The sequence below is a fragment of the Perissodus microlepis genome, chromosome 13 (assembly GCF_051167445.1).
Source record: "Perissodus microlepis isolate ML-2025 ecotype Zambia chromosome 13, ASM5116744v1, whole genome shotgun sequence".
Taxonomy (NCBI): Eukaryota; Metazoa; Chordata; class Actinopteri; order Cichliformes; family Cichlidae; genus Perissodus; species Perissodus microlepis.
In genome coordinates, this window is record NC_140473.1 from 15,164,898 (window position 1) to 15,191,810 (window position 26,913).

A 26,913-nucleotide genomic window follows, 5' to 3' on the forward strand; every position below is an offset into this window, starting at 1 on the left:
GAGAATGACAGCAAACAGACATAATAGCACCTCATAATACCATGTCAGGGACATGTTGATGTTGAAGTTGGTATTGAAGTTTGTGGTGTTTTTTTTGAAAAATTACAATGACATTCATATCAATGATGAGTTTATGTATGTTTTTCACCACAACTGTATGTGTACTTATGACAAAGTGGAGCTAGAGTACTTTTCAAAACCTTACTGTTTTAAAATATTTATGTAGAAAATAACAGGAAAAGGGATCTAATGACCCCACTCCCTCCAAATCCCTAAATGCTCCCTCCCCTTCCCTTTTTCAGTAAGTTTTCCCTCTAAGACAGTAAAAAGTGTGTTAGGGGGAAAAGTCTTACATAACTGAGACTTATGTAAGTCCTTCACTTTTTTTTCCTCTCTCAGGAGCTTATTTGCGCAAATTACAGAGCTTGATTCTGTAAATGATTTTGCTTTATCGGTTGAATGTTCTCATTGACTCACTAGAAAGCCTGTAGTGTACTTTTTGTAGAAACCAGGCACAGATTCGAATCTTGTATTCTCTACGCTAATCCAGCACCTCTCTGTTGTATTAATGTCGTTTCTCTGTAGAGGGAATAAGCAACTTTTATTTCTGCTTAAAAAACCTCACGGATCAAAGTCCCTTACAGCCACATCCTACAATTGTCAGTGAACTGTGGGTGGACAGAGGAGAAAGCAGCAGTATTTGAGTAAAACACGGCAGTAGTGGGGCAGAGGGTGAGAATCGTCGGCTTGTCTGATCAGCTGAGGTTGACTGAAGCTATCACTGTAAAGCATGTGTGCGGCAGCTCTGGAGGAGTACTGTGGGTCCATTTTTTGGGTGAGTTAAACAAGCAGAAAGACTGAAGAATTAATTCAAACAAACATATAAGACTAGTAAGATACAAAGTAAATTGTCTGGAAGGTATGTTGAGAATGACAGCAAACAGACATAATAGCACCTCATAATACCATGTCAGGGACATGTTGATGTTGAAGTTGGTATTGAAGTTTGTGGTGGTTTTTTTGAAGATCTTTTTTCCTATACTTTGGAGACATAAAAGGTTTAAGGCAAGTGTAAAAAGGGTAAAAAGCTGTTCATGTTATTGTGTCAACCCGTTCAACACAGATTAGACAAACAGGAAGGTAATGATTTCTATTTGTCACAGCAACTATGAAAGACATCTTCCAAATATGCAGAAAAGAAGATGATTAACGTTCTGGTTTCAGAGTTTCTGGTTTCAGAGAGTTAATCAGTTGCACTTTATGGTTCCCTTAGAAGGGCAGCAGGACTTTGTTATGCACGTGTGTTTGTGTCCTTCAGAATGCTTCATATCTGAAGCGACCAGACCCAGACCTTCCACTATGTGTGGAACAGACAGTTCTTGTATGGATCCCCCTTTGTTTCCTGTGGCTCTGTGCCCCATGGCACCTGCTGGCTCTCTGTCAGAGTGCAAACGTAAACACAAAACAACTGTCCAAGCTCTACATCTGCAAACAGGTAAGAAATACTATCTAATAAAGACATCTTCATAAAAAATTGTTGTTTCAGTTCATAGCTTAGGTAGCTGTCTTCTAGTTTCAAAAGTTTAACCGTATACTGTAAAAAAAAAATGCTTTACTGTAAAGTTTTACAGAATTTACAGGAAAAACAGAATTTCTGTTATTTTTAAGTACATAAAATATGAATCAAATTACAATAAAATCACAGTATAAGATGACAAAATGACATTAAAACTAGTTTCTGTACTTTCACATGGATTTGTTGTCAGTTAACACATTTGTTGTGCATTCTTTTTATCTTGAGTAAAAGAAGGATGTAGTCTGAATCCAAATTTCTAATCATTTATTGCCTCAAGCAGTTCAAATCATAAGCATGTACATGGATCTCTTTCATTCAGAAAAACACTGTCTGCAAGCAGTTAGCTGTAACCAACTTCCTGAAAGAGACTTACCTTCCCTTAACATTACAGAGAATTATATATCAATTTGTGCTTTCAATTGGTCAAAACTGTTGGGATCTGTCCCCACTCCTCGGGTGAGAGCGGCTGGTGCCTGGCAGGGGCAGGGTTCCTGCTCTCCTGATGTGGTCCTGCGCGCGTCACCTGCCTGCCCAGCTGCCTGTGAGCCCAGGCTCATGACCAAGCCTGTGGTACGCCACCATCGCCTGCTATGCGGTCGAGAAGACCAGCTTCACTGTTGCCACTGGACAAGCAGCCGGCGTGGTTCATTGCATGGCTGTGGTGAGGCTGACACACCTGAGCTGCATTAGCTTGTCACGCCTCCCCTGCCTATAAGGGCGAACAAGGTCCTGAAGGATATTGTTGTTGGTGTGTGTAGGTGTGTACAGCAACCAAGCGTAAATAAGTGTTTAAAAGCATTAAGATGTGGGCGGTTCCATCGCTCTCCTGTCACAGACTTGTTGGTGTCAAAGGGTATTGTAAAAATGTGAGTTTGAATAAGCTTTCTGAGCTTTTTAAGGAAATTCTGAAATTGTTATAGTTGTGGTGTTTCGGTGAAAATCCTAAAAAGTCATTGAACTATATGGAAAGTACAAAGTTAGCATAGTCCTGATTGTAGAACTTTTACATTTTCCTTCAGTGTTTCCTCAATGTGCTCATTCTGTAAAGTTCTTGTCTCCCCGTTTCAAATTATTGTTTCTCATTCCCTGTGTTTTTTACGTTAGTCATTTGTCTCCTGTATCTTGCAATTAGTTTTGCTTTCTTTTTAAGCTGTGCCTTTTTCTCCAGCTATGTCTGCTTCCCTTAATTCTTATGTGTGGTTTTTACAACCTAATTCCTTTGTTCTTTGTCAGGTCATTTGTTAACCTGCTTTCATGAGCTCCAAGTTCTCTGAAAAAGCTTTTTGCTGTTAAATTTTCCCCCTATGGACTGTAATCATCCTAACTGAAGATTAGTTTTCACTAAAGGTTTCTCAGTATTGCATTAACATTCCCCTCTTTCCACACTTCATGCTAGTTCACAAATGCACAAATGCAGAAAAACAGCTACACAATGAAATACACAATCAGTACATATATGACTCATTTTACAGACTGCGCCTTTGCGCTGGACTATCTATCCAACTTGAATGGAATGGCTGTACCATCCAGTGATACCAGTTTTGAAAGGGACTCTACCAAAAATTATAATAAAACCTGCAGACAAACGGTGAGCAGTAGCTAACATTCTTCAATAAAAACCAACAAAACCAAGCTTGATGAGAGCAGTCATCGCAGGGCAAACGACCGACAGAGCCTATCCCGAACCCAGCACAGCCCTGAGTTGTGGGCAGATCGATCCAAGTATCGATAACAAGTCGGCATCGGTATCGGATCGTTACTAGCGTGGTGAGATTGATTCTTTACTTTACGTTCCACTCTCGTTTGCAATGCTGTGGTTTCGGCAAAGACGAAACAGCCAGGTCACCAGACTCGCCACACCTGTATCAGCACAGAGCAGACACACATTGCTCCCCCTCTTGTGTTTAAATGTTGCGCCGTCACATGACGTGACTTAGACGCATTGGGTCTTGTTAAGTTGTTTACATATCATTTATATTTTTACCAGTTCTTGTTGTTGTTGTTGTTGAGAATTTTAATTGTAATTTTTGTTGTATAGTTTCTCAACAGCACTTGTTTGTTTTAATTTGTTTACTGGTTTGCACTTTTTACTTAAGATTTTTCTAGAAAAAAATTGATCATATTCATTTTCTATAAGCGTTTTCTATTTAATTATAAAATTTGTCCTAATTATGTCCTGGGAACACTTAAGGTCATGAAAATTAATTGAGATTTAGCAATTCAATGACGCATCCACCTTCTTTATTTAAAAGTACCGATATCAGTATCGGTATCGATATCGGTATCGGCGATATTGGCCCCTATTTACTTGGTATTGGATCCATACCAAAATATGCACTATCACACACCACTAGTTTAAATACTCTTGTTGTCAGCTGTGTTGGAAATGGTCCCTACTTCTCACTGGTCCTCTTGAAGCCTTTGGATGTGCCTTTTGGATGATTTCCTTCCGTAACACTGCACCTGTAATTTTAAAATGAAAACTACCCCAGAAACCCTCTTTTGCCATATGTTCCTTGCCATGTGTCAATTTAACACAATTAGAGAAGCACAAGAAGATATGTGCATTGTCTCTTTAAAAAATTCCAGGGCTTCTCCCCTGGAGTAGATCTGCTCCAGGCCTGTATCCCTATGTTAAAAAAAAACATTATCCAGTGGTGTGTCCTGCTGTAAATCATGTAATTAAATCATATGATTAACCATCTGCAGTGGAAAAAGTGACATGGATGTTAGCACAGTGCATTTCATCATCTGTTTGCACACTTTCTCTCAGTGACCTTTGCATTGTAAATATGATGTCATGAATAACACACTGCTGGTAAGTACACACAGAATTTGGCAACTGAAAAGTTAAGTCTGCATGGCCCACAAGCTCATGCGACCCTAGTATGGCGCTGTCATCTTCCTGCTCCTGTAAAAAAAACAAAAACATACATACATCCACCCTTTCCCCCACTGTCTGGGTGGAGTAGGTGCAATCTTGAGGACATTTGTCCCCACTGTCAGTCCAGTCAGTCTCCTCATGTTTATTGCTGATAGCAGAACTTCTTGTGCCGCATACTTAAGTTTCAGCAATATGACATCATTTCAAAAGGAAAAAGGAGAATTTAGAATGAAGAATTCTAAATTTAGAAGTTAGAAATTCAAAACACTTTCATCCACCAGCCACACACTTCACACAACATTAATTGTCTATTAGATATTGAGTCTCTTCCCATGTAACCAGGTGTGCCATGGTAAAACATCCCCCACACATCAGGAACAAGAAACTCAATAATCTATTAGAGTCGGCACTTACTTATTTAAGCCCTCTACAGCATTCTGTTCAACTCAGTTCAATCATCTTTCCCCAATATAATAATAGTCTGCTAGTTTATATATCACTTCTCATCCCACTAAGTGAACCGGACAAGATGATAATAACAGAAACGCATGCTTAAAATACTATCTGATCTTCATGAGCTTTATTGCATGTGTGTCTGTGTTAGTAGGATTAATGCATTTATACTTATTTTTGTCATTTTTGTGTACCTCTCCTCTTTGCGGTGCTCCAGACACTTTCTCAATTCTACACTCCAAGGCAGTTGTTTTTTCTCTCCAGGCTCCTTAACCCAATTTCATTTCCCACACTAAAACAACAGTGTTCCTCCATGTGTCCTCCCCCTCCTGTGGTCTCCTCTCCCCAACCTTGCAGCAGTCCAGTGGCACTCAGTTCTCTTCAGCTTTGTCCTGTGTATTGCCACTGTCTCTTCCATCAGCATTTTACTCCAAACGTGGCAAATGTCAAATTCAGACAGTCTTCCCAAGGTACATTCACATAGTGCAGTTGCAGCTTGTTATACTGTGAGTGAGAGTATTGCAATTACAATACAACAAAAAGGTGAATCAATTAACTTTATATTCAGATACATATAAAAATCTATTTTACAGGTGATATAATCAAAAATAAACAGTAAATTGTCAATAATCTAATGAGAATTTCAATCACTGTTTTACTTAGTTCATGCATTTTTAATTTCTCTTTGCCATTTGGGCTGATTGGGACCTGATGAATGTAAAAACAAAGAATTACCAGATTTTTATTTTATTTTATTTTTTTTACCTGATTTTTGTTTCTAAGATAAATGAGATCCACATATGAGGACGTTTGTTTTAAATTTCGATAGAACAGTGGCAGTATAATGTCCTCGTAGGTGGATATCAGGCCCTTGTAGAGCAAAATTTAGTATTTTGGTCTAGACAAAACAAAATGTGATGTCCACATTTGTGGACGCCGGGTCCTAGGAGGTTAATGCAATTTTTTAATAGAATAACATGATTTATTCTCATGTCTGGTCTGTGTTTTCTTCCTTCAGCTTGTGGCGTCTCTGTTGTTCCTGACGGCCATAGCACACCTGGGAGTCACACTAGGAGAAGATTTTGGTCCAAACAGTGACCAATCTTCAAAAAATGCTGGTGTATACTACGCAAATCCAGTTTTATTTGCAGTCACATGGGTAAATAGAGCAACCTTTATATTTATTTATTTAAATTTGAAAGGATTTGTTTTTTATGTTCTGGTGTGTCTTCTTTGTTAGATCCTTGTCCTGCTTTGCCATGAAGGATTAAGACGGGAAGGAGCAATAGACTCTGCCTCTATTTTCCTCTTCTGGTTGCTCCTTGTAGTGTGTGACATCTTTCCTTTCCAGACCCTCCTACGAGAGGTTCTCAGACTGGTATGAGTGAAGACATGTGATCAAGTTGGATTTAAAGTCGAAGAAAAATAGTAGATTTAATCAGACATGGTGCAATAACTTGATATGATTGACTCCATATTTTCCATAACACACCGTTTTCTGTTTCTTCGAGATCCTTTAAAGTATTTCTTTCTCTCATTTTTGGTATTTAGGGCGAGGTCCGTGATGTCCCACGTTTCAGCCTTTTCTACATTTCTTTTGGGCTTGAACTGATTTCATTAGTTCTTTCTACTGTGGCTGATATTCCCCCAGAAGCTAAAGACCTTATAAAAAAGGTACCCTTTATTTGTTATTGGTTTTGTTTGTTTGTTTTCCGAGGGCGAAGTTTTATAAGCATAGATTAAATAAGATAGATTGAACCTTGTTTTTATCCACAGAATCCTGAAGCAGGTGCACCATTTTTGAGTAGAATAACATTCAACTGGTTAAACAGGTAACATTAAGGTCACTATAGTAGGAATCTTAACAAGCACCTACATATGTGCTCCATGTCTTCAAAGTTCTCATTGTTTTTACAGAATGGTTTTAAAAGGCTACAAACAACCTCTGGTTCAGGAGGACATGTGGGATCTGAATGAGAGTGATAGCACTGCTTTCATCAATGAGCGTTTCCAGCATTTCATGAAGCCTGAGCTGGATGCAGCTAGGGTCCGCTTTCAGAACAAGATGAAAAAGAAATTGTTTCAGAACATAGACAGTGCCCAGGAAGACCCACAGCAAAATGGGCTTTCCAGTGGTCTGGAGAAAGGGGTGAGTTAGGATGTACTAATGATGGTGAGAGCATTTAATCAAAATCACTTCCACTCACATGTACACAATATTGAGCTACAGTCTAAACGGATTTTACCAACACCACTAATCAACATCACTATGTTTTTTTCTGAATAAATCTCATCAACTGTGCTTGAACGATCTGTTCCTTTAGGAGGAAAGGGGGAAGAAGGAAGATGAAAAGAAGAAAAAGGACAATAAGGAGGAAGAGAACTATCCCAATTCATGGCTGATTACCACCATTTACAAGACCTTTAAAAGGATTCTGATTGAATCTTTCTGCTTCAAACTTCTGCAGGATGTGTTAACCTTTGTCAGTCCTCAGCTTCTTAAGTGAGTAAGATATTACAGAACGTTACAGAAATAAAACAACAGATTTAAGAGAAGAACAATGTTGTGCTTGTACAATGTCGCTGGACTTAAACCAGCAACTCAGCTGTGTTGTACCCTGCAGTGGACTACAATGGTCTCTTAATAGTTCCCTTTTCTGACCTTCTGATGCATGTCTGTGAAGGTTCTCTGATGCATATTTTTCAATAAGACAATTATATTACTTAAAGGAATTTATGCAATTATCTGTTACAGATGTAACAGTTTTACCATATTTAGGTAAACATAAAAAAAAACCCCATTTTGTTCTCTCTTAAGTTTTTTGTTTTTAGATTTACTTGCTATTACCGTTTAAAATCCTTTGTGTTAACTATTTACTATTGCCAATCTGCGGGACCAGTATCCCAATACAGGAAGTCTGGGTCAGCTCTCTGTTTAAGAAGTTCTAATCGCTGGATGAGTATTGCCCAGCAGGCAATGCAAAGTTCAGATGGGGCTGATGTGGCTCAGGGGGCTCGCCCAGCTTTAATGGTCTCAAAATCGTCTGTATGTTTTTCTTGCTTATCTGATAAAATCCGGGGACCTGAGTAGCCTTGCAGTTCTGGCCTCCGTCAAGCACATAGTTACAGCGGCTGCCCTCTTTATTGGTGTACTTGGTATTTAAGTGGATTAGCTTTAGGGGGTTTGACAGTAGGCCTCAAGGGTATGTTATGTGTAAAGGGCTGAAGTAACCCGTAAGAGCTATTTACATTAAAATGGGTCAATACTCAGATTTTTACCTGCACTGTTTCACAACGGGTTAAAAGGTTCTTCTGGGTGCTCTCTTTTATACTCTACCAAGTCCCATTTGCCTCCCCTTCTCTCTCCTTTCAGCAATTAACTATCACTATTAACTAACAGCTAAATCACATATGAATTCTGATTCTGGGTTTAACTGTTATATTGCTACAAGATCCAAGCCAGATCACGTACAAAATCTAGACTCTTACACTACTCAAACTACATTTCTCATTTAACATATTGATCAAACTTATATTTTGATTAATCTTTTATCGAAAATAAAGAAAGATAAAAAATGAAGATAAAAATAAAGATTAAAACTATATATCACATTACAAAAATTGGATGCTAAACCTTTTCACCCTCTCTCAGATATGTTGAGAAGAAGGCAGGCTGTATTAAAATTTTCTCTGTCCCTCATGTCTCGACACTGGTGATTCATAACCGATAACAGGAGTGGCAGGATGAAATGAGGACATTGTTAGATAAGTGCTATAGATGAAGCTGGAGATTAGCATGTTTTCTTCTTTTTTTTCTGTTTTTCCTAGATTGATGATCTCGTTCACTCAGGACAAATCCAGATATGCCTGGGAGGGCTATTTGTATGCAGTGTTGCTGATGGTGGTGGCTCTGCTACAGTCTCTGACCCTACAGCAGTATTTCCAGCGCTGCCATGTGCTGGGGATGAAGGTTCGCACTGCACTTATGGCTGCTGTGTATAAAAAGGTAAAAACAGGAGTGACAGAACACCATTTATTGACATTGGTGTGAAAAAAAAAATCAAATGCTGTATAATATAAATTACTGTTACACATTAGAAGAAAAAAAATTACTAGTCATAATTTTCTGCTTAAGTCAGTTGTCAGATGTTTCAGTTATAAATAACTTTTATCAGCACATACTTGTCACAGAAAAACACCTGTGTTAGTCTGTAGCTCTAGTTTCCATCAATACTTTTACTATTGATCTTAATGATTAATTTTGTGAGTTCTCAGTCACTACTGGTGAAGACTCTGATTGTATAGCCAATCAGGATACATCATTTTTGTTTTATGAAGTTTTACCAAATCTTGGAAATCAGGAAATGAAGAAAATACTCCTCAGACATCAAAAACTATTTACATTATTTCTAAAAGAAAGTCAGCTTTGCTTTTTTCAATATATAGGGTTATGGAGGGTTTTTTTTTAAGTGACATACAGAGTAAGAAAAAATATCACTTATATGCTTCTCTTACTTAATTTTCACCCCACTTTCTAATTAATTTGCCCTTTTTATCCCTTTTCTAAGGCATTAGTGGTGTCCAATGATACTCGTAAGGAGTCTACAGTAGGGGAAATGGTGAACCTGATGTCAGCAGATGCCCAGCGCTTCAATGATGTGACCACCTTTATTCACCTGCTGTGGTCCTGCCCTCTGCAGATCATCATATCCATTGTTTTCCTGTGGCTGGAGTTAGGACCTTCTGTGTTGGCAGGACTGGGAGTCATGGTGTTAATAATTCCAACCAATGCACTGCTAGCAACCAAGGCCAGAAAACTACAGGTCAGGGGAAATACTTGCCAAATCTTCTTTGCTTCTGTAAACCTCTGTGCGATATTCTAAATCAAATAATCAAAATGAGATTAAACGGCAAATTGTAATTTTTTATTCAAAATGTTTAACTACAGTATTGGATTGATTGTTTATGTCATGGTCTGCGTGGCAGGCCGTCGGGATGTGAGGAAAGAGGACCCAAACGCTGGACTCTTTATGATGAACAGTGCGTTTATTTACAGTGCTGTAAATAGTTCACACAATAAATTCAATAAGTTTTATTCAAGATGTTTAACTAAAGTATTGCATTGACTGTTTAATAGATTTTGATACAGTCCCCCTCTTTCAGAGGCTCAAAAGTAGTTGGACAATTGAGTGACGCAGCATGCAGGCTCAGCCACGTGTCTCACAGTCAACATACAGATTTGCTCTCATAGACCAGTCTCCCTTCTATAAAAAGACCCAAAATTTCTTTGGAGTTTAATTAATATTAACATTAATGTGAAGAAAGTGATCTCTGTAACTTTCAACATGCGATTCTTGCTGGTGAAAAAGTTGTTGTTGTTGTTGTTGTTTTTTTTTCCAAATGAATTACACAGAATAAATTGCTGTTCAAAACACTTTATTTAAGTGTTGTCTTATTGCCTGTTTAACATGAGCTACATTGTGTCTCTTTTCAGATAGAGAACATGAACTTTAAAGATAAGAGAATGAAAATCACGAATGAAATTCTAAATGGGATCAAGGTGAGCTCCCTTATTCAGTGTATTCATGGTGTATGTAGATGCCTTCCTCACATCTAAAGCTTTGATGCTTCAAGAAGCTGCAGTAACTTGAACCATAAGTGCTCTGCTGCCGCACCCTTCCTTCTGCCTCACTGCCTCCTCCCTGTCTTTTTCTTTTGTCTCCCACCAGATTCTGAAGCTGTATGCTTGGGAGCCATCCTTCCAGAAGCAGGTGGAAGACATTAGAGGGGAAGAACTAAAAGTCATGAAGAAGTCTGCCTACCTACACTCCTTCTCCATTCTTACCTCATGCTGCATTCCAGCTCTGGTGAGTTCTGTCAGAGAGCTTTGCAGAGACTAGAATCAAATGGTAAACAACCTTTTTTCTTAAACTGTCTGTACTTGCAGGTTTCTCTGGCCACGTTTGCAATATTTGTTAGTGTGAGCAACGATAATGTGTTAACTGCTGAGAGAGCTTTTACTTCCATCTCTCTCTTCAACATCCTCCGAGCTCCTCTTGCCATGCTGCCCATGCTCATTGCTTCCATTGTGCAAGTAAGTGAACAGAGCTACATCACGCACATGTATCAAGCCTGTGATAACATCAAACTTAACCTGTTCTTTGAATTTTCAGACAGCAGTGTCTAAGACGCGTCTGGAGAAGTTTCTGGCAGGGGAAGACATCGACAGTGACATTGTGCGCCAAGACCCCAGTTTCAGTATGTTCACCATTAGAATTTGCACTTGTTCTACAGCTGAAGATTGAAGCTTAGTCACAGTTTTTATGTGTGCGGATCATCTGTTAAGCTCTGTCTTAGTCTGTGTTCATTTTTTAGATACTGCTGTGAGCGTATGTGATGGTTCCTTTGCTTGGGAAAAAGATGCAAAGCCTCTGCTGAAAGAGTATGTCTGTGTTGGTCATCACAATTTACTAGTTAACTTAATTAACTGTGAGATGTTCAGCAGGTTTTTTTTTAGCATTGCTTCAGTTTTTCGAGTCTGTTTATTTGCCCCTGATGTGTTCACAGCATTGAGTATAGTTATTATGTGTGTCCAGTGTGAATTTGGACATTGAGCCTGGTCGGTTGGTTGCCGTAGTGGGAGCTGTTGGGTCAGGAAAGTCGTCTCTTATGTCAGCCCTCCTTGGAGAGATGCACAGTACCAAAGGTTTTATCAACATTGGGGTAATGGCTTTTTTCCCGTTTGTATTTATCAGTGTGTGTTAAAAAAACATGCAAAATAAAACAAAAACAAACACATAAAATAAACAATAAAGCATAGAAGACTTTAACAATCACATTACAATATATATATATATATATTTTTAAGAATGCAATAATTAAACATTAAAGGCTTTAGCTAACAAAGCAAAGATATGGAAGCAAAAAACAGCAAAAGCCTAATTCGTTCAAGGCAGTTGTCATAATCTGGTCTAAACTCATCAGTATTGGTGGAGATTAATTCAGCCACAGCAGAATAAAGAAGTATATTTTTCTACAAATTGAGGCATTTTAGCACAGTTTTTGTGAAATTGAGACAGAGGATTTGCTGTGGCAACCCCTAAAAAAATTAGCCAAAAGAAGAATAAGAATTTTTGCTCAGCAAGTTTTCTAATTTATCAAATTAAATTCCAGTTTCTCTTTTGTCTTTTTATTACATAAGTGTCTTTACTCCAGCTTGGTGTGATCAATGTTTTAGAAAGACAATGTAAAACAATGCTAAATCCACTGGGCAAGCCACCTGTTCAAAGAACAGTTTTATCCATATTGAAAAGGGAATAACTCAAATCATTTTACTCACAGAATAAACTAAGTTCAGTGGAGTTTTCTAACATTTCTAGTAAAAGAATTGATTTTTTTTTTTCCATCTAGCCATGGTAGTGTTTGGTCTGGATGAAATTTTGTGAATGCCAGTTTTTTATGATAAGACAGATCTGTCTTGAGTAATAGTCTATTTCTTTCCAGGGTTCTCTTGCTTTTGTGCCACAGCAAGCCTGGATCCAAAATGCTACTTTGAAGGATAATATCTTGTTTGGATCTCCACATGAGGAAGAGAACTTCAAAAAAGTCATACAGGCCTGTGCTCTTGCCCCTGACCTTGAGCTGCTTCCTGGAGGAGACCTCACTGAGATTGGAGAGAAAGTGAGTTACACTTTGAACGGTTCAGGTTTTTTGGTTACACAAATATTTTTCCTGTATGCAAATACTGTGTATGGTCTTTATTGTAAACACATGTAAAATATTTGTTTCTTAAATACATGAAAAAAAGTAACAAAACAGAAGAGCTCTTCTGATTATAAAGGAAAGGCTAAAAGAGTGTGTCTCTTTTCCCCTCCTTTCTTCTCTTTTCAGGGTATCAATCTCTCAGGGGGTCAAAAGCAGCGTGTGAGCTTAGCCAGAGCAGTCTACAGTCAGGCTGATATTTATCTATTAGATGACCCTTTGTCTGCTGTGGACTCCCATGTAGGAAAGCATCTATTTGAAAATGTAATTGGACCCAATGGATTACTTAAAGACAAGGTTTGTGCTTAAAAACATATGTCAAACATTTGATAATTATTTTACAGGAAAAAAGGGAGGAAAAGGGAAAAAAAAAACCTTTCCCATTTCCCATTTAATTTCTTCTGATGAATCTTGACATGAAATACTATCTGCACAGGATATTCCAGCTGTTACTTGCATAGAAAACATGGTGTCTAATTTGTAGTATTTTACCTCATTTTACCCAGGACCAGAGCATTATGTAGAGGTTACAATAGGCTAAATATCACTAAATGACCAAGATAACTGAATAGCTAATAATGAAAGGTTAGGAATGAAAGCCACTTGGAAATAGAATTACAAGTTAGAAAATGTCACGGCTAGCAAGGCAAGCCATGTGGAGGTGAGATAGGACCCAAAATGCAGGCACTGACTTAAATGAGAGTGAGCTTTATTTACACAATGACAATACAAACAGAAGTGGTGATGGCATGTGCAGAACCTAAAGGGAAACCTTTGGGAGGTAACACAAAGACCAACAGGCAGAGAGAACAGCACGGAGGAACACAGACGGACCAGTAAAAAGAAGGCGAAAACACAGGGCTTGTATACACACAGGAGCAGTCAGGGAATGAGAAACAGGAGGGAGACACAGCTGGGGTTCATTATACATAACGAGACAAGGAGAAGCAAAACTAGACACATAGGACTGGGACTATCAAAATAAAACAGGAACTAAGAGACAATTCACAAAGATGCGGACTTGACATGGAGAGACAGAATGAAGGAACATGGCACATGGAGCACAAGGAAGACAGTGACTTAAACTAGAAACCAGAATAACAAATAACATCAAGAAAACAAAACCACGAATAACCAATAATCTGGAAATAGAAATTAAACCCAAAACACTGGGAAACATGGCTTTATAAATGATTTTTAAATGATTAAACCAATTATTGTCAAGTCAGTCTGTGAACTGAATTATATTCTCTTTTTGATAAATACAATTTAATAATTTTTCATTTTTCTTTCTTTTTCTTTAATAATTACAATGTTTTTGTAAATCCTGTCAGTTCAGTATTTTTGTTATTGCTGAATTTATATTTAATTCTAATAATTGTCTATTAAAAATCATTAAACTTTGGATATCTTTACTCTATTATTAATTACTATCTCATTTGAACTTTATTAGCGCCTGCTTTAAATTTAATTAATATGCTTTATTACTGCTTTTGCAACACTTCTCATCTGATAGTGAATTTATACTGGTTTTAAAGTCAGGCTGGGAGATATACAGTAGATGTGTTTATATGCTTTATAAATATTAATATTTTCATTTATTAGATGAATGGTGGTGAATGCACTTGAGTCTCATATATCTCTGACCATACAGACTCGTATCCTGGTGACTCATGGCATAAGCTTCCTGCCATACGTGGAGGAAATAGTGGTTTTGGAGAATGGAGTCATTTCTGAAGTTGGATCCTATGAAAACCTTCGTGCCAGTGGAGGAACTTTTTCTAAGTTTCTCGACACATATGCCAAAGAGCAGAGCAATCAGAGAAATTCAGAAACAGGTGATTACAACCTTTTCTTAGTATATTAGCAACATAATCTGCACACATTACATGTTTTGTTAGTTGTAAAACCAAAACCTATGCTAAAATTATATAAGAATAAGAATAACTTTATTTATCCCGAGGGAAATTCTTTTGTCATGTACATGCTCAAAGCAGCAGGAGAGACAGAGGAACAGATGAATAAGATATACAATATATACAATAAGAATAGTAGTATACAGTAATATACAGTACGATAGTGAAAGGCATAGTATCAAATAACTCTAACGAAGTAATATATATAACTATATCCTGGAGAATAAGTAACTTAACTATCAGTGCAGGCAATTCTAGAAAGTGACATAGTATTGTGCAATAGAATAAAGGGAGTAGCAGCGTATGATGGGGGGATGAAACAAATATTCAATAAGGTACTGTTGGGTAATATTGCACGGTCTGAAAGGGAACAGAATAGCATTGGTAATAGTCTCAGGATACCACTAATATGAATGGATTAAATTTCTTTTTGTCATCTTTTATGAATACTTTGTGTTGATGTTGTTCACATATTGACCCAAGTACCATAAATTACTGCCATATATGTAAAACACCATGTATATTGTTAATTTAGGTGAGGGCCAGGATGCAGAAGACATTGAGCTCTTCCCAGGCGGAGACAATGCCCAACCTGACGGTGCTTCGGAGGACACTGTATCACTTACACTGGAGCAAGAAAACAGCATCCGCCGCAGCCAGCGCAATGGCAGGCAAGTTATAGATGAAACCAGGGAAACAGCTTGTTTCAAATAGCATCTTTAGCAGAATGTCCATTTCATTTTTTTTTTTTTTTTCATTTTTAGTGTCAGATTAAGAAGAAATAATTCCCTTACAAAATCTGCAAATGCTGATGAACCACAGAAAGGCCAGAAGCTTATAGAGAAGGAAACTATGGAAACAGGACAGGTAACAAAATGTTTTTGTACAACTAGCGCAAGATTACAACAAATGATAGCCTGTTTCCTGAGTGCCGTCTCGCGCTGATTTCCAGGTGAAGCTTGCAGTGTTCCTGCAGTACCTGCGAGCCATGGGCTGGGGATATTCTGCCATGGTTTTCCTGATTTACTTCATCCAGACCGCTGCTTTCACCAGTCAGAATCTGTGGTTGAGTGACTGGACCGGTGATTCTGTGGAGTACTACAACATGACATACCCTTCCTGGAAGAGGGACACAAGGGTGGGAGTGTTCGGAGCTCTTGGAGTGGCTCAGGGTAATAAAACAGTCATTCCTTTTGTATTTGCAAATATTTTCAGGTTCATGTAAGTTAACATTAAGCAACTTTATGTCTTAAAGTAAGGAAAATTCCGTACCCTGTTATTTAGGATCCACTCATTTTTAGAGCGCTATATAGACAACCTAAACATCCAGTCTTTTTATTGTACTAGAGGACTTGTGCACTGTGTGTGTTAGGTCCTTTGTCACAGGGACCCATGCTGCAAAGTGCATAGGTACCTATAACTTTTTAGGTTAATAAGTAGAGACAATTATGAGGAATTTATTGATATACAGAATTCAGTTAAGCTATTTAATGATTAAACTCTGATGGCCCATCTTAGCAAAATGGATTTCCAGCAATAATAGGAATTAGGCAAGGCAAGGCAAGGCAAGTTTATTTATATAGCACAATTCAACAACAAGGTAATAAATAAAAAAAAACCCCAAAAAACCCCCATGATTTAAAATTTACTAAAAAAACAGTAGATAAAATCAGAACAGTAGATAAAATCAGTAGTTAAAATGTAAGTTTTGAAATTTAAGCTTAAAAGTGTGGATTTGGTGTTTTATTCAAATGCAGCTGAGAATACGTGTCTTCAACCTGGATTTAAATAAACTGAGTGTTTCAGCTGATCTGAGGCTTTCTGGGAGTTTGTTCCAGATATATGGAGCATAAAAGCTGAATGCAGCTTCTCCGTGTCTGGTTCTGACTCTGGGAACTGATAAAAGACCGGATCCAGATGACCTGAGGGATCTGGAAGGTTCATACTGGGTCAGGAGGTCACTGATGTATTTTGGTCCTAAACCATTCAGAGCTTTATAGACCAGCATCAGAACTTTAAAGTCTATCCTCTGACGGACAGGCAGCCAGTGTAAAGACCTCAGAGCTGGACTGATGTGGTCTCCACTTTTTTGGTCTTAGTGAGGACTCGAGCAGCAGAGTTCTGAATGAGCTGTAGTTGTCTGACTGATTTTTTTAGGCAGACCTGTAAAGATGCTGTTACAGTAGTCAAGCCTACTAAAGATGAATGCATGGACTAGTTTTTCCAGGTCCTGTTGAGACATCAGATCTTTTATCCTTGAAATATTCTTGAGGTGATAGTAAGCTGATTTTGTTATTGTCTTAATGTGTTTTTCTAAGTTTAGGTCTGCATCCATTACTACACCCAAATTTCTCGCCTGGTTTGTGGTTTTTAGGTGTATAGATTGAAGTTCTCTGGTGACCTGTAATCGTTTTTCTTTGGCACCAAAGACTATTACTTCAGTTTTGTTTTTGTTTAGCTGGAGAAAATTGTGGCACAACCAGTCATTAATTTCCTCAATGCATTTACCAAGAGCCTGTACAGGGCCTCGGTCTCCTGGTGACATTGTGATATATATTTGTGTGTCATCTGCATAGCTGTGATAGTTTATTTTGTTGTTCTTTATCATCTGTGCCAGTGGGAGCATGTAAATGTTAAACAGAAGGGGTCCCAAGATGGAACCTTGGGGAACTCCACATGTGATACTTGTGGATACTTAGGGGAGATAGTAGAAAGATATGCTTGAAGAAGGTGGGTAGAAAGATAATTAAACTAGAGCAATGACATCAGTATGATGATGATGTCATGTGGAAAGTGGAAGTGTTGTACAACTAGGAGCCAAACATACAGGAAGTAAAGAGATGATTAATTACAGTAATTTTTTAACTCACTATTACTAAATATAAAGGCTCAAGTTATCTTACTCACTGCAACATTAAGAGCAGCCTGAGACTGAGTTCACCAACAGTTATTTTATTTAAATGGAAAATAAATAAAGGGAGAGGGATGAGATGAGTGAAAAAATACAGAGGAGTACAAAGGGAGGGAAAACATTTGTTATTTATTTGTCCTTTAACAGTATTTTATTTACACCTTTCAAATGTGTTTTTTTCTTTTCATATGATATTAAAAAAAACAGTGTGTACATTTGACATGCAGCACATTTTATTTTAATATAAATATAAATCTAATGGAAGAACAGTTGATATCAATATACCCCAGGAAATTATTGAAATTATCATTGAATTGTCAATGCTGCCATGGATAACAATGAAATAGTGCCGGTTGCTCTATCATGTTGTAAACTGGGGACAAATTATATGTCAGAGTTATGTTTTATTCCAGCTGCTTTATATTGTAAATTAAGGACAAAGAATCAAGACTGTCAATTTGGACCTTGGTTCAGCTTGAACTCAGCTTTACATGCAGAGCATATATTGCTGATTGAACTATTTTTTTCCCCATAAAAATAAGAATTGAATATGAAAAAAGTTAAATACAATTTCTTCTGTCATTATTGCCCTATTATTATTTTGTAATAATAATAACAGCCATTCTATATCAGTAGGCAGGAAAAAGCACACCTGAGTGTTACTGTAAGTTCAATGTTCTGTCCACAGTGGATTTGTCTTTGTTAAAAATGTAGTTCTATTATTTAGAAACTTTCTTGTTTTTATTGCAGGCCTCTTTGTGTTCCTTGGCACACTGCTCCTAGCCAATGCTTCCATTGATGCATCTCGTATCCTGCATTCACGACTTCTTAACAACATCCTGCGAGTTCCTATGGTTTTCTTTGACACTACACCTATTGGAAGAGTGATCAACCGCTTTGCCAAAGTAGGGTCTTGTAGTTCACTTTTTAAGGATTCTTTTCATGAATTTTAATATTTATTTTATCTTCTTGTGGCTTGTATGATTACAAATACAAAGTATAACTAGTTTTTAATGTCATTTCTAAAATAACGGTGCTAAAAATAAAAAAACTAAACATTAAATTTAACATTAAAAAAGCTTTTATTTGTGTTTGCTGCAAGTTGTATATCTACTTGTATTATTTATTTTTCCCACTTTAGCTTAAATGTTTGAATACAACCCTAAATATTCTTAAAATTGTTAAAGTAAAGTAAAAGTAAGTATAATTTTATTTGTATAGCACCTTTCAAGATAAATATCACAAAGTGCTTCACAGAGAAGCTAAAACATAAAAACAAAAATCAAGCAAGTTTAAAAAGATGAGTTTTTAGCTGTTTTTTTAAAAGAGACCACTGAGTCCACAGATCTCAAGTTCAAAGGAAGAGAGTTCCACAGTCTGGGGGCCACAGTTACTAAAGCTCTGTCGCCCTTTGTTTTCAGCCTCGTATAATGGACAACCAGCAAGCCCTGATCACATGACCTCAGGGACCTTCTGAGCATGTATAGATGTAAAAGATCACTGATATATGTTGGTGCTTTTCCATGCAGGGCCCTGAACGTCAGAGTCATAATCTTAATCTTAAAGTGAATTTAATAGGGAGCCAGTGCAGCTGGATCAGCAGGCATGTGGCACGGGAGTACTTAGAAGTCTTGGTTAGAAGCTTTGCAGCAGCGTTCTGAACAACTTACAGATGCTCCAAAGAGGCTTTCCATAGACAAGTGAACAAAGAATTACAATACTCCAAACAAGATGAAACAAATGCATGTATGACAGTTTCCAGTTCTGAGTGTGATACAATGGGACTCAGCTTAGCAATATTTCTCAAGTGATAAAATCAGGAGTGGACCAGAGATTTAGCATGAATGTCCAAAGTCAGAGCTGAGTCAAAAGTTACACCAAGGTTCCTGATAAAAGGTTTGGCAAATGTAGAACATGACCCTGAGTTTTCCATAACCCTAGGTACAAATTTTTTTAGGAGCACAAACAAGGACTTCAGTTTTCACCTCATTAAGTTGAAGAAAGTTATCAGCCATCAAACCTCTAATGGAGTCCATGCACCTATGCAAAATCTGTAGCTTGGAAATGTAAAGAAACTGTTCGTTCTTTAAGTCTTTCTTTAAAGAGGCTTTCTTCCCAATTGCCTCCTCAAGTATACAGTTCAGTTAAATTTCATTTATCTAGTGCTGACACACAGTAACAGTCACTAAAGGTACATTATATTGTAATGGTAAAGATCTTACAACAATCGAGAAAAAACCCTCAAACAATCAGATGACTCCCTATGAGTCAGTACTTGGTGACAGTTGGAATGAAAAACGTCCTTTTAACAGGAAGAAACTTCTGGCAGAACTAGACTCAGAGACGCCGTCTGTTTGGGGGTGAAAGAAGGGAGACGAGTCAAAGACATACTGTGGAAGAGAGCCAGAGATTAATAATAATTAATAATTAAATGCAGAGTGGTGTATAAACACAACATATGAAATCAATATACTGATCAATTTTATTTTATTTTATTTACACAGTAGCAAATCAAAACAATTTGCTGTAATGCAGTAATATGGTTGTAGTGCTGTTGTCTCTGTTTGCTGCTGCTACTAAATTCAGCCACTTGTAGAAAAAGGGAAGAAGGAGCTAATTTCTCTTGTGTCCTCAAATCCTACTTATAACAGCCAAAGGGTCTTAATGGACTAATAATTAATTATTAAATTATTAAGTCTTTAGAGTGGCTGTAAGACTATATTCTTTGACTCAGCTATAATCTTTGGAATAACTCACTGATGAACATCCATCACTTATCATTGACATTTTCTCCAATATCCTGACTTTAGCTTTTATAATACTTGAATTCATTCTTCTAGTATTATTTACACTTATAATTTTGCTAATTATGTACTTTTTATGTTTTTAAATGTGCATTATAAATCAAATTGACCTGTGACTTTAATAAATACTAACTCTTGGAATATTACCCCAAAGGACATTTTTACCATAGATGAGGCCATTCCTGCTTCCTTGCGCTCCTGCCTTCTGTGTCTGATGTCTGTACTGGGGACAGTATTTGTCATCTGCCTGGCAACTCCGTTCTTTGCCATAGTTATCATTCCTCTGGCCCTGATCTACTTCTTTGTACAGGTAAGCTAAACAAGGTAAAGAAGATATGTAAAAAAAAGCTACCCTAACTTTCCTATAATATGAAATGCAAGCTGATTTTGTTTTGTCTTTCTCTCTACACCCAGCGCTTTTATATTGCCGCTTCAAGACAGCTGCGCCGGCTGGACTCGGTGTCTCGCTCACCAATATGCTCTCACTTTGCTGAGACGGTGTCCGGCCTGTCAGTGATAAGAGCCTACAAGCATCAAGAAAGGTTTCTTAAACACAATGAAGTAACTATAGATGAAAACCTCAAAAGTATCTACCTGCGGATCGTGTCTGACAGGTCAGACATTGAACAGTGTACCAAACACAGATAAGCATGTGATGCTAATTGATGAGACCCTAAAATTTGTTTGTGTGCATATTTGTGGGGTTTGTTTTCTTGACAGATGGCTGGCCATACGTCTGGAGTTTGTTGGAAACCTGGTGGTGTTTTTTGCTGCTCTGTTTGCTGTCATTTCCAGAGATTCTATTGACAGTAATGTGGTTGGCCTATCTGTATCATATGCCCTTAATGTCAGTCACAAAAACACTCAGAATTTATCCTTATTTCATCAGTGTTTATATGTGTGATATTACTAAAATGCAGAAATAATGTAAACACCGACCTCTCTCCTGTTGGGGTTCTGCAGGTAACCCAGACCCTCAACTGGCTGGTGATGACGACCTCAGCGCTGGAGACCAATATTGTAGCTGTGGAGAGAGTGAACGAATACACTCACCTTAAGAACGAGGCACGTAGAAATACTTTGTGAGCAAGACATTATTTATCCATCCATACATCCGTTCTCTTCAGTCTATCCTTATATGGGTCACGGGGATGCTAAAGCCTATCCCAGCTACCATAGGGTGTGTGGGTGCTAACTACCATGCTGCCATACGACATTATTTATACTTTGGTTAAATCAAAATCTACTGTTTTCTTAAACAGGACATGAATTTTAGGATTTCTACAGGCTGTGAGTTTATTGTAATTCTGACAGTTCAACAGGAATCTAATAAGCTTGTGTGTGACATCAACTGCAGTGTTTGCTCACTGTACAGTGATAATACTTTTATTCCCAGCTGCTGTTTCTCCACTGTTTCTTAACATACTACCGATAATAGCTCAGATAATTGTCAAACAAACAAGATTTTGATGCAACAATTTCATTTTATGTTTCACTAACATTTGAGTTCACATGTTTGAACTCCACCTGTTATATTTGAGTTGAGTTGTTTATTCATAATGGCACCAGAGCTGCACTGATTAGCACGTCCCATCATGCCGTTCATACTGAATTTAATCTGATTTAGAATATAACATTGCACATGTACACTTGGCCTTGATTGTTTATCTTGGTTGCATATTTTCATTTGAGCAATTTAACTTTTTTACCAAGTGTGACGTCTTTTTAAGTTTTCTTTTTTTCCTTTATTTTAGTGGTGTAATGCGTGCATGTCTGTATGTATGGCGTCTGTATAATTTTGTTTCTTATTTATCTTGGTTTGAATATTAATGCACAACATATAAAACAGCTACCTTAGCTCAATTTGATAGCTTTTGTATTATATTACACATGCGTTCTGCTTCTTTTTCTGTTGTTACAGGCTGACTGGGTAACTGACACTCGACCTCCACAGATGTGGCCAGAGGCAGGAAGAGTGCAATTTGAGAACTACAAAGTCCGTTACAGACCTGAATTGGATTTAGTGTTGCATGGAATCACTTGTGACATCAACAGCACTGAGAAGGTGTGTGTGTGTGAGCGTGAGAGATATGTTCACCAAAGATACAAAAGCATATACTGCTAAAAAAGAAAAAGAAAAAAAGATGTTGTTTTTGGATGGACATTAAATCATTGGGAGGTTTTTTCTCCCTCATTGAAAAATCCATAATATATAAAATTGTCCCACTATTTTTTTAATTTAAAAGGTTAACTATTAACAATGTGTGCAAGCTTTCTGCTGGCTGAGATTGGCCAACTGTATCTAAAATGTAGCTTCCAGGTACAGACCTGCACATCATTTTTTATTTGAGTTTAGAAAAGCTATTTATGTTGAAATTTGTAATTTGGACTGTAAGACATTGACATTCTATTGTTTGGGTTTTTTTTTAAATGTTTTATAGACCAATCTATTAATCAATTACTCAAGAAAGATGCCACAGATCAAGCTGTGTTGACAGTAATTACATATAATTAAACTGTAAAAATAATGTGAACTATCAGTTTTTCTTTTAATTTATACATTATGTGTATTACTGTATATTATAATCAGCTGTGATATGTAAACATGTAACTAGTCTATGGGCAGTTGTTCCCAAACTGTTTTTTTGCTAGGCCCCGGAATATTCAGCATTGCTATCAATACATCCATCCATCCATCTTCTTGCGCTTATCCAGGACCGATTCGCGGGGGCAGCAGCCTAAGCAGAGAAGCCCAGACCTCCCTCTACCTAGTCACCTCCTCTAGCTTATCCAGGGGAACACCAAGGCGTTTCCAGGCCAGCCAAGAGATATAATCTCTCCATGGTTTTCTGGGTCTTTGCTTTCCTGCTGAGGACCATGGCCTCAGATTTGGAGGTGCTGATTTTCATTCCCACCGCTTCACACTCGGCTGCAAACCGTTCCAGTGCGAGCTGGAGGCCATTACCTGATGAAGCCAACAGAACCACATCATCTGCAAAAAGCAGAGATGAGATTCTGAGACCACCCAAGTGAAAGCCTTCCGTCACTTGGCTGCGCCTAGAAATTCTATCCATAAAAATTATGAACAGAAGAGCAGCCCTGGCAGAGCCCATCACCAAACAAGAATGAGCCTGACATTGCCGGCTATGCGGCCCAAACTCTTGCAACAGTTGTATAAGGATTGAATGACCCGTAGCAATGGGCCAAGGATCTCATACTCCTGGAGCACAGGACACTCCAAGGGACACGGTCGAATGCCTTCTCCACGTCCACAAAACACATGTAGACTGGTTGGGCAAACTCCCACGCACACTCAAGTATCCTTGAGAGGGTAAAGAGCTGGTCCAGTGTTCGACAACCAGGACGAAAACCGCATGGTTCCTCCTGTATCCGAGGTTCGACTAACGGACAGACCCTTCTTTCCAGCACCCTGGCATAGACTTTCCCGGGGAGGCTGAGGAGTGTGATCCCCCATATTTGAAACACACCCTCCGGTCCCCCTTCTTAAAAATGGGAACCATCTATCAATCCAGAGGTACCGCCCCTGATGTCCACGCAACATTGTAGAGGTGTGTCAACCAGGACAGCCCTACAATATCTAGAGCCTTCAGGAACTCAGGGCATACCTCATCCACCCCAGGGGCTCTGCCACCAAGAAGTTGTTTGGTGTGCGTTGAAGATCTCGCAGACTGGGGCCTTTGCTAGGCATTCCCAGCACACCCTAAGTATACATTTAGGTGCACCAGGCCTGTCCAGCGTCCTTCTCTGCCACCTGATCCAACTCACCATCAGGTGGTGATCATGTGACAGCTCAGCCCCTCTCTTTATCTGAGTGTCCAGAACATATGGCCACAGGTCTGGTGATACAATTACAAAATCAATCATCAACCTGTGGCCTAGAGCATCCTGGTGCTACATGCACTTATGGAGACTCTTATGTTAGAACATGGTGTTCGTTATGGCCAAACTTTGGTTTGCACAGAAGTCCAACAACAAAACACCGCTCGGGTTCAGATCCGGGAGGCCGTTCCTCCCAGTCACGCCCCTCCAGGTCTCCCTGTTGTTCCCCACGTGTGCACTGAAGTCTCCCAATAGGACAACAGAGTCCCCAATGGATTAGGGTAAGCTCAAACACTGACAACTTTGAAATATTGGTGTCAAAGTAAAACTGAGTAAAGACTGTCTGCATGGCAACAACATATATCACGGAATTACTACAAATAGCAGTGATGACTACGAGCACTATAAAATATCTGCTGCCTCTGAAAAATGTTGCTTCTTTCTGTAACATTACTGAAATGTCTAAGATCTTTTACAAACTAAGTACAGACTGAGTATACTTGCTTATTATTGCATTATTTAATGCTATACTGTTAAATATAATTTATATCCAGAAAGAAAAATGTGTAGATTGTTTTTTTTCAAATATGCACCAGCTGTTATTTTGATCTTATGTGTTTTCCCTCACTGCATTCAGATCGGTATTGTTGGTCGCACAGGAGCTGGGAAATCAAGTCTTACCAACTGCCTGTTTAGAATTATTGAAGCTGCTGAAGGTCACATCCTCATTGATGATGTAGATATCGCTACAATAGGCCTGCATGACCTGAGACACAGACTCACAATTATACCACAGGTATACACATAAATATAAACAATAACCTTGTCAAAGAATTTGATATTTATAAAAGTACACTGATATTTGTAATCCCGTGTGCACAGGATCCCGTTTTGTTCTCGGGGTCACTGAGGATGAACCTGGATCCATTTGACAAATTCAGTGATGAGGAGATTTGGAGAGTGCTGGAGCTCTCTCATCTAAAGAGCTATGTATCAGGGCTGCAGGAAGGATTACAGCATAAAGTGGCAGAGGGAGGAGAAAACCTCAGGTGGGTAATAAAATTAACAATACGGCCTCTGGGTATAAGTTATATATAAGTATAAGTTTTGTACAGTTCGTTATTCTAAACCTTATGTAATGTTCTGCAAAACTTACATAAACTTTAATTTTATTTGAACACATGAGTGTCATTTGTGGTTTACTTTTTTCTTTTGCAAAAAAACCTCTTAAGATATCAATGCTTTAATACAATCTTCCCAGTGTTGGGCAGAGGCAGCTGCTGTGTCTGGCTCGAGCTCTCCTGAGAAAGTCACGTATCCTAATTCTGGATGAAGCCACGGCAGCTGTTGACCTGGAGACAGACAACCTGATTCAGAACACCATCCGCAAAGAGTTCTCAGACTGCACAGTCCTTACCATCGCCCACCGCCTGCACAGTATCATGGACAGCTCTAGGTGAGTTATACCCTTTCCCTTAACATTTTTGGATGAAATTTTTGGAATTCATGACAATGTTTTTCTGACATGAAGCTTAAATTTGGTCTTGTTTTGCTGCTGGTTTGGTGAATTTTGGTCGGAGATTGACAAAATGTAGTTTCAGAATCTATGAGATATCGGCTTTCAGCACCCAACAGCATGTACATGTACGTGCCGTCGGATCTTGCTTTGTGTTTACATCTTTTCGTGGAATCCATTTACCCTAGTTTAGCTGTATGGCGATTGCTGAAATAGTTTTGTAAGCTTTAAGCTGGTGTTTCTGGAAAATACATTTATATTAAAAAACAGATTTCAGGATTTACTGAATCGATATCGCATTATTCAAAATAAAATCGATTTGAATCAGTAAATCGATTTTTTAAACCCACCCCTAATCATACATGAGAGTAATATTTGACCAAATGATCTAGACCAAGGGGTACTGACTCTCTGTTTTCCATTAGTAGTTTTAACACTTGGACTTTACCTTAACCTAAACTTACTTTACTGTAAGTTACTTTATTTTGGCTAAGATGTTGAGCTGACTATCTGATACTGTGCATTTGTAGGTCTTCTGTGTGTTCTTTTCATTACTTAGATTATTTTGCTTTCCATTTCTGTTCTGTTTTGGTTTATACTTTGGTGTTACATCAAGTGAAGTTACATCACTAGTAACTTCACTTGGATTCAATGAATCTTTAAATGGGTATCTGCTAGATAGTTCTGCTAGTTTAGCAGGACATTATAAAAGTGAACAACTAGCAGTACAACAGATTGGTCCTGACCTCAACCTTGTAATAAAAGGCAGCACTATTTGTGTAACCCTTTAAACTTTGATTCCTTAGAATAATGAGCGTACCCTTTCCCTCCGGTGTCTGTTGTATCTCCCCTGAGTTAACTGTTCACAGAGACAGCACAAATATTTACTATTAAATCCTGTGTGTCTTTCTAACAGGGTAATGGTGCTTGATGCTGGAAAAATAGTGGAATTTGATTCGCCGAGCAACCTGCTTGAAAATGAAGGTCATTTCTACGCCATGGCAAGGGATGCTGGGATAACACCAGAAAGCAGCACAAATTTATAATCTCTACTTATACTGTTTTTTTTAGGGAAGATTTAGGGCCACAATTTTCTGTGTATGTGTTTTATTTGTAGGTTTCATTGTGAAGACCTGATTTTACTTTTATGTAAAGAAACTGACATATGTGTCGTATCTATAGGGAACAACATAGGAAAAACATATTGTAAATGTAACGCATTTTATGTGTGAAAAATAAAATTTCTTTCTGA

The 26,913-nt window shown here is 38.1% G+C and overlaps 1 protein-coding gene across 6 annotated transcripts; it reads left to right on the forward strand.

Moving 5' to 3' along the window:
* Nucleotides 1-429: 429 nt before the first annotated feature.
* Nucleotides 430-26,907, forward strand: LOC146374901 (ATP-binding cassette sub-family C member 2-like). 6 transcript variants are annotated; one of them, XM_084949611.1, is made up of 33 exons: nucleotides 430-835; nucleotides 1,319-1,495; nucleotides 5,271-5,383; nucleotides 5,932-6,072; nucleotides 6,154-6,291; nucleotides 6,465-6,587; nucleotides 6,690-6,745; nucleotides 6,831-7,062; nucleotides 7,238-7,416; nucleotides 8,742-8,919; nucleotides 9,482-9,736; nucleotides 10,408-10,473; nucleotides 10,643-10,780; nucleotides 10,861-11,007; nucleotides 11,087-11,171; nucleotides 11,289-11,355; nucleotides 11,510-11,636; nucleotides 12,417-12,593; nucleotides 12,804-12,971; nucleotides 14,329-14,512; nucleotides 15,126-15,261; nucleotides 15,355-15,457; nucleotides 15,543-15,762; nucleotides 18,252-18,406; nucleotides 20,460-20,615; nucleotides 20,720-20,919; nucleotides 21,026-21,152; nucleotides 21,269-21,370; nucleotides 22,227-22,370; nucleotides 24,783-24,941; nucleotides 25,028-25,194; nucleotides 25,407-25,601; nucleotides 26,578-26,907. In XM_084949611.1, exons 2-33 carry the CDS (start codon nucleotides 1,360-1,362, stop codon nucleotides 26,705-26,707), a joined length of 4,704 nt encoding a protein of 1,567 aa, XP_084805737.1. In that variant the 5' UTR covers nucleotides 430-835; nucleotides 1,319-1,359; the 3' UTR covers nucleotides 26,708-26,907. The 6 variants fall into 6 exon arrangements, 5 of the variants coding, with proteins under 5 accessions (XP_084805737.1, XP_084805738.1, XP_084805739.1 ...); XM_084949612.1 differs by lacking the exon at nucleotides 5,271-5,383; XR_014802117.1 differs by lacking the exons at nucleotides 25,028-25,194; nucleotides 25,407-25,601; nucleotides 26,578-26,907 and adding an exon at nucleotides 22,958-24,426 and having other exon boundaries at nucleotides 24,783-24,873.
* The last annotated feature ends 6 nt before the right edge of the window (nucleotides 26,908-26,913 follow it).

Bases quoted from the DNA above. Each gene is read 5' to 3' on its own strand.
- LOC146374901 (XM_084949611.1), top strand. From the start codon at position 1,360: ATGTGTGGAACAGACAGTTCTTGTATGGATCCCCCTTTGTTTCCTGTG. The intron at 14,513-15,125 runs GTGATTACAACC...TTGTTAATTTAG, and splicing joins TCAGAGAAATTCAGAAACAG to GTGAGGGCCAGGATGCAGAA. The intron at 20,616-20,719 runs GTAAGCTAAACA...CTCTACACCCAG, and splicing joins TGATCTACTTCTTTGTACAG to CGCTTTTATATTGCCGCTTC.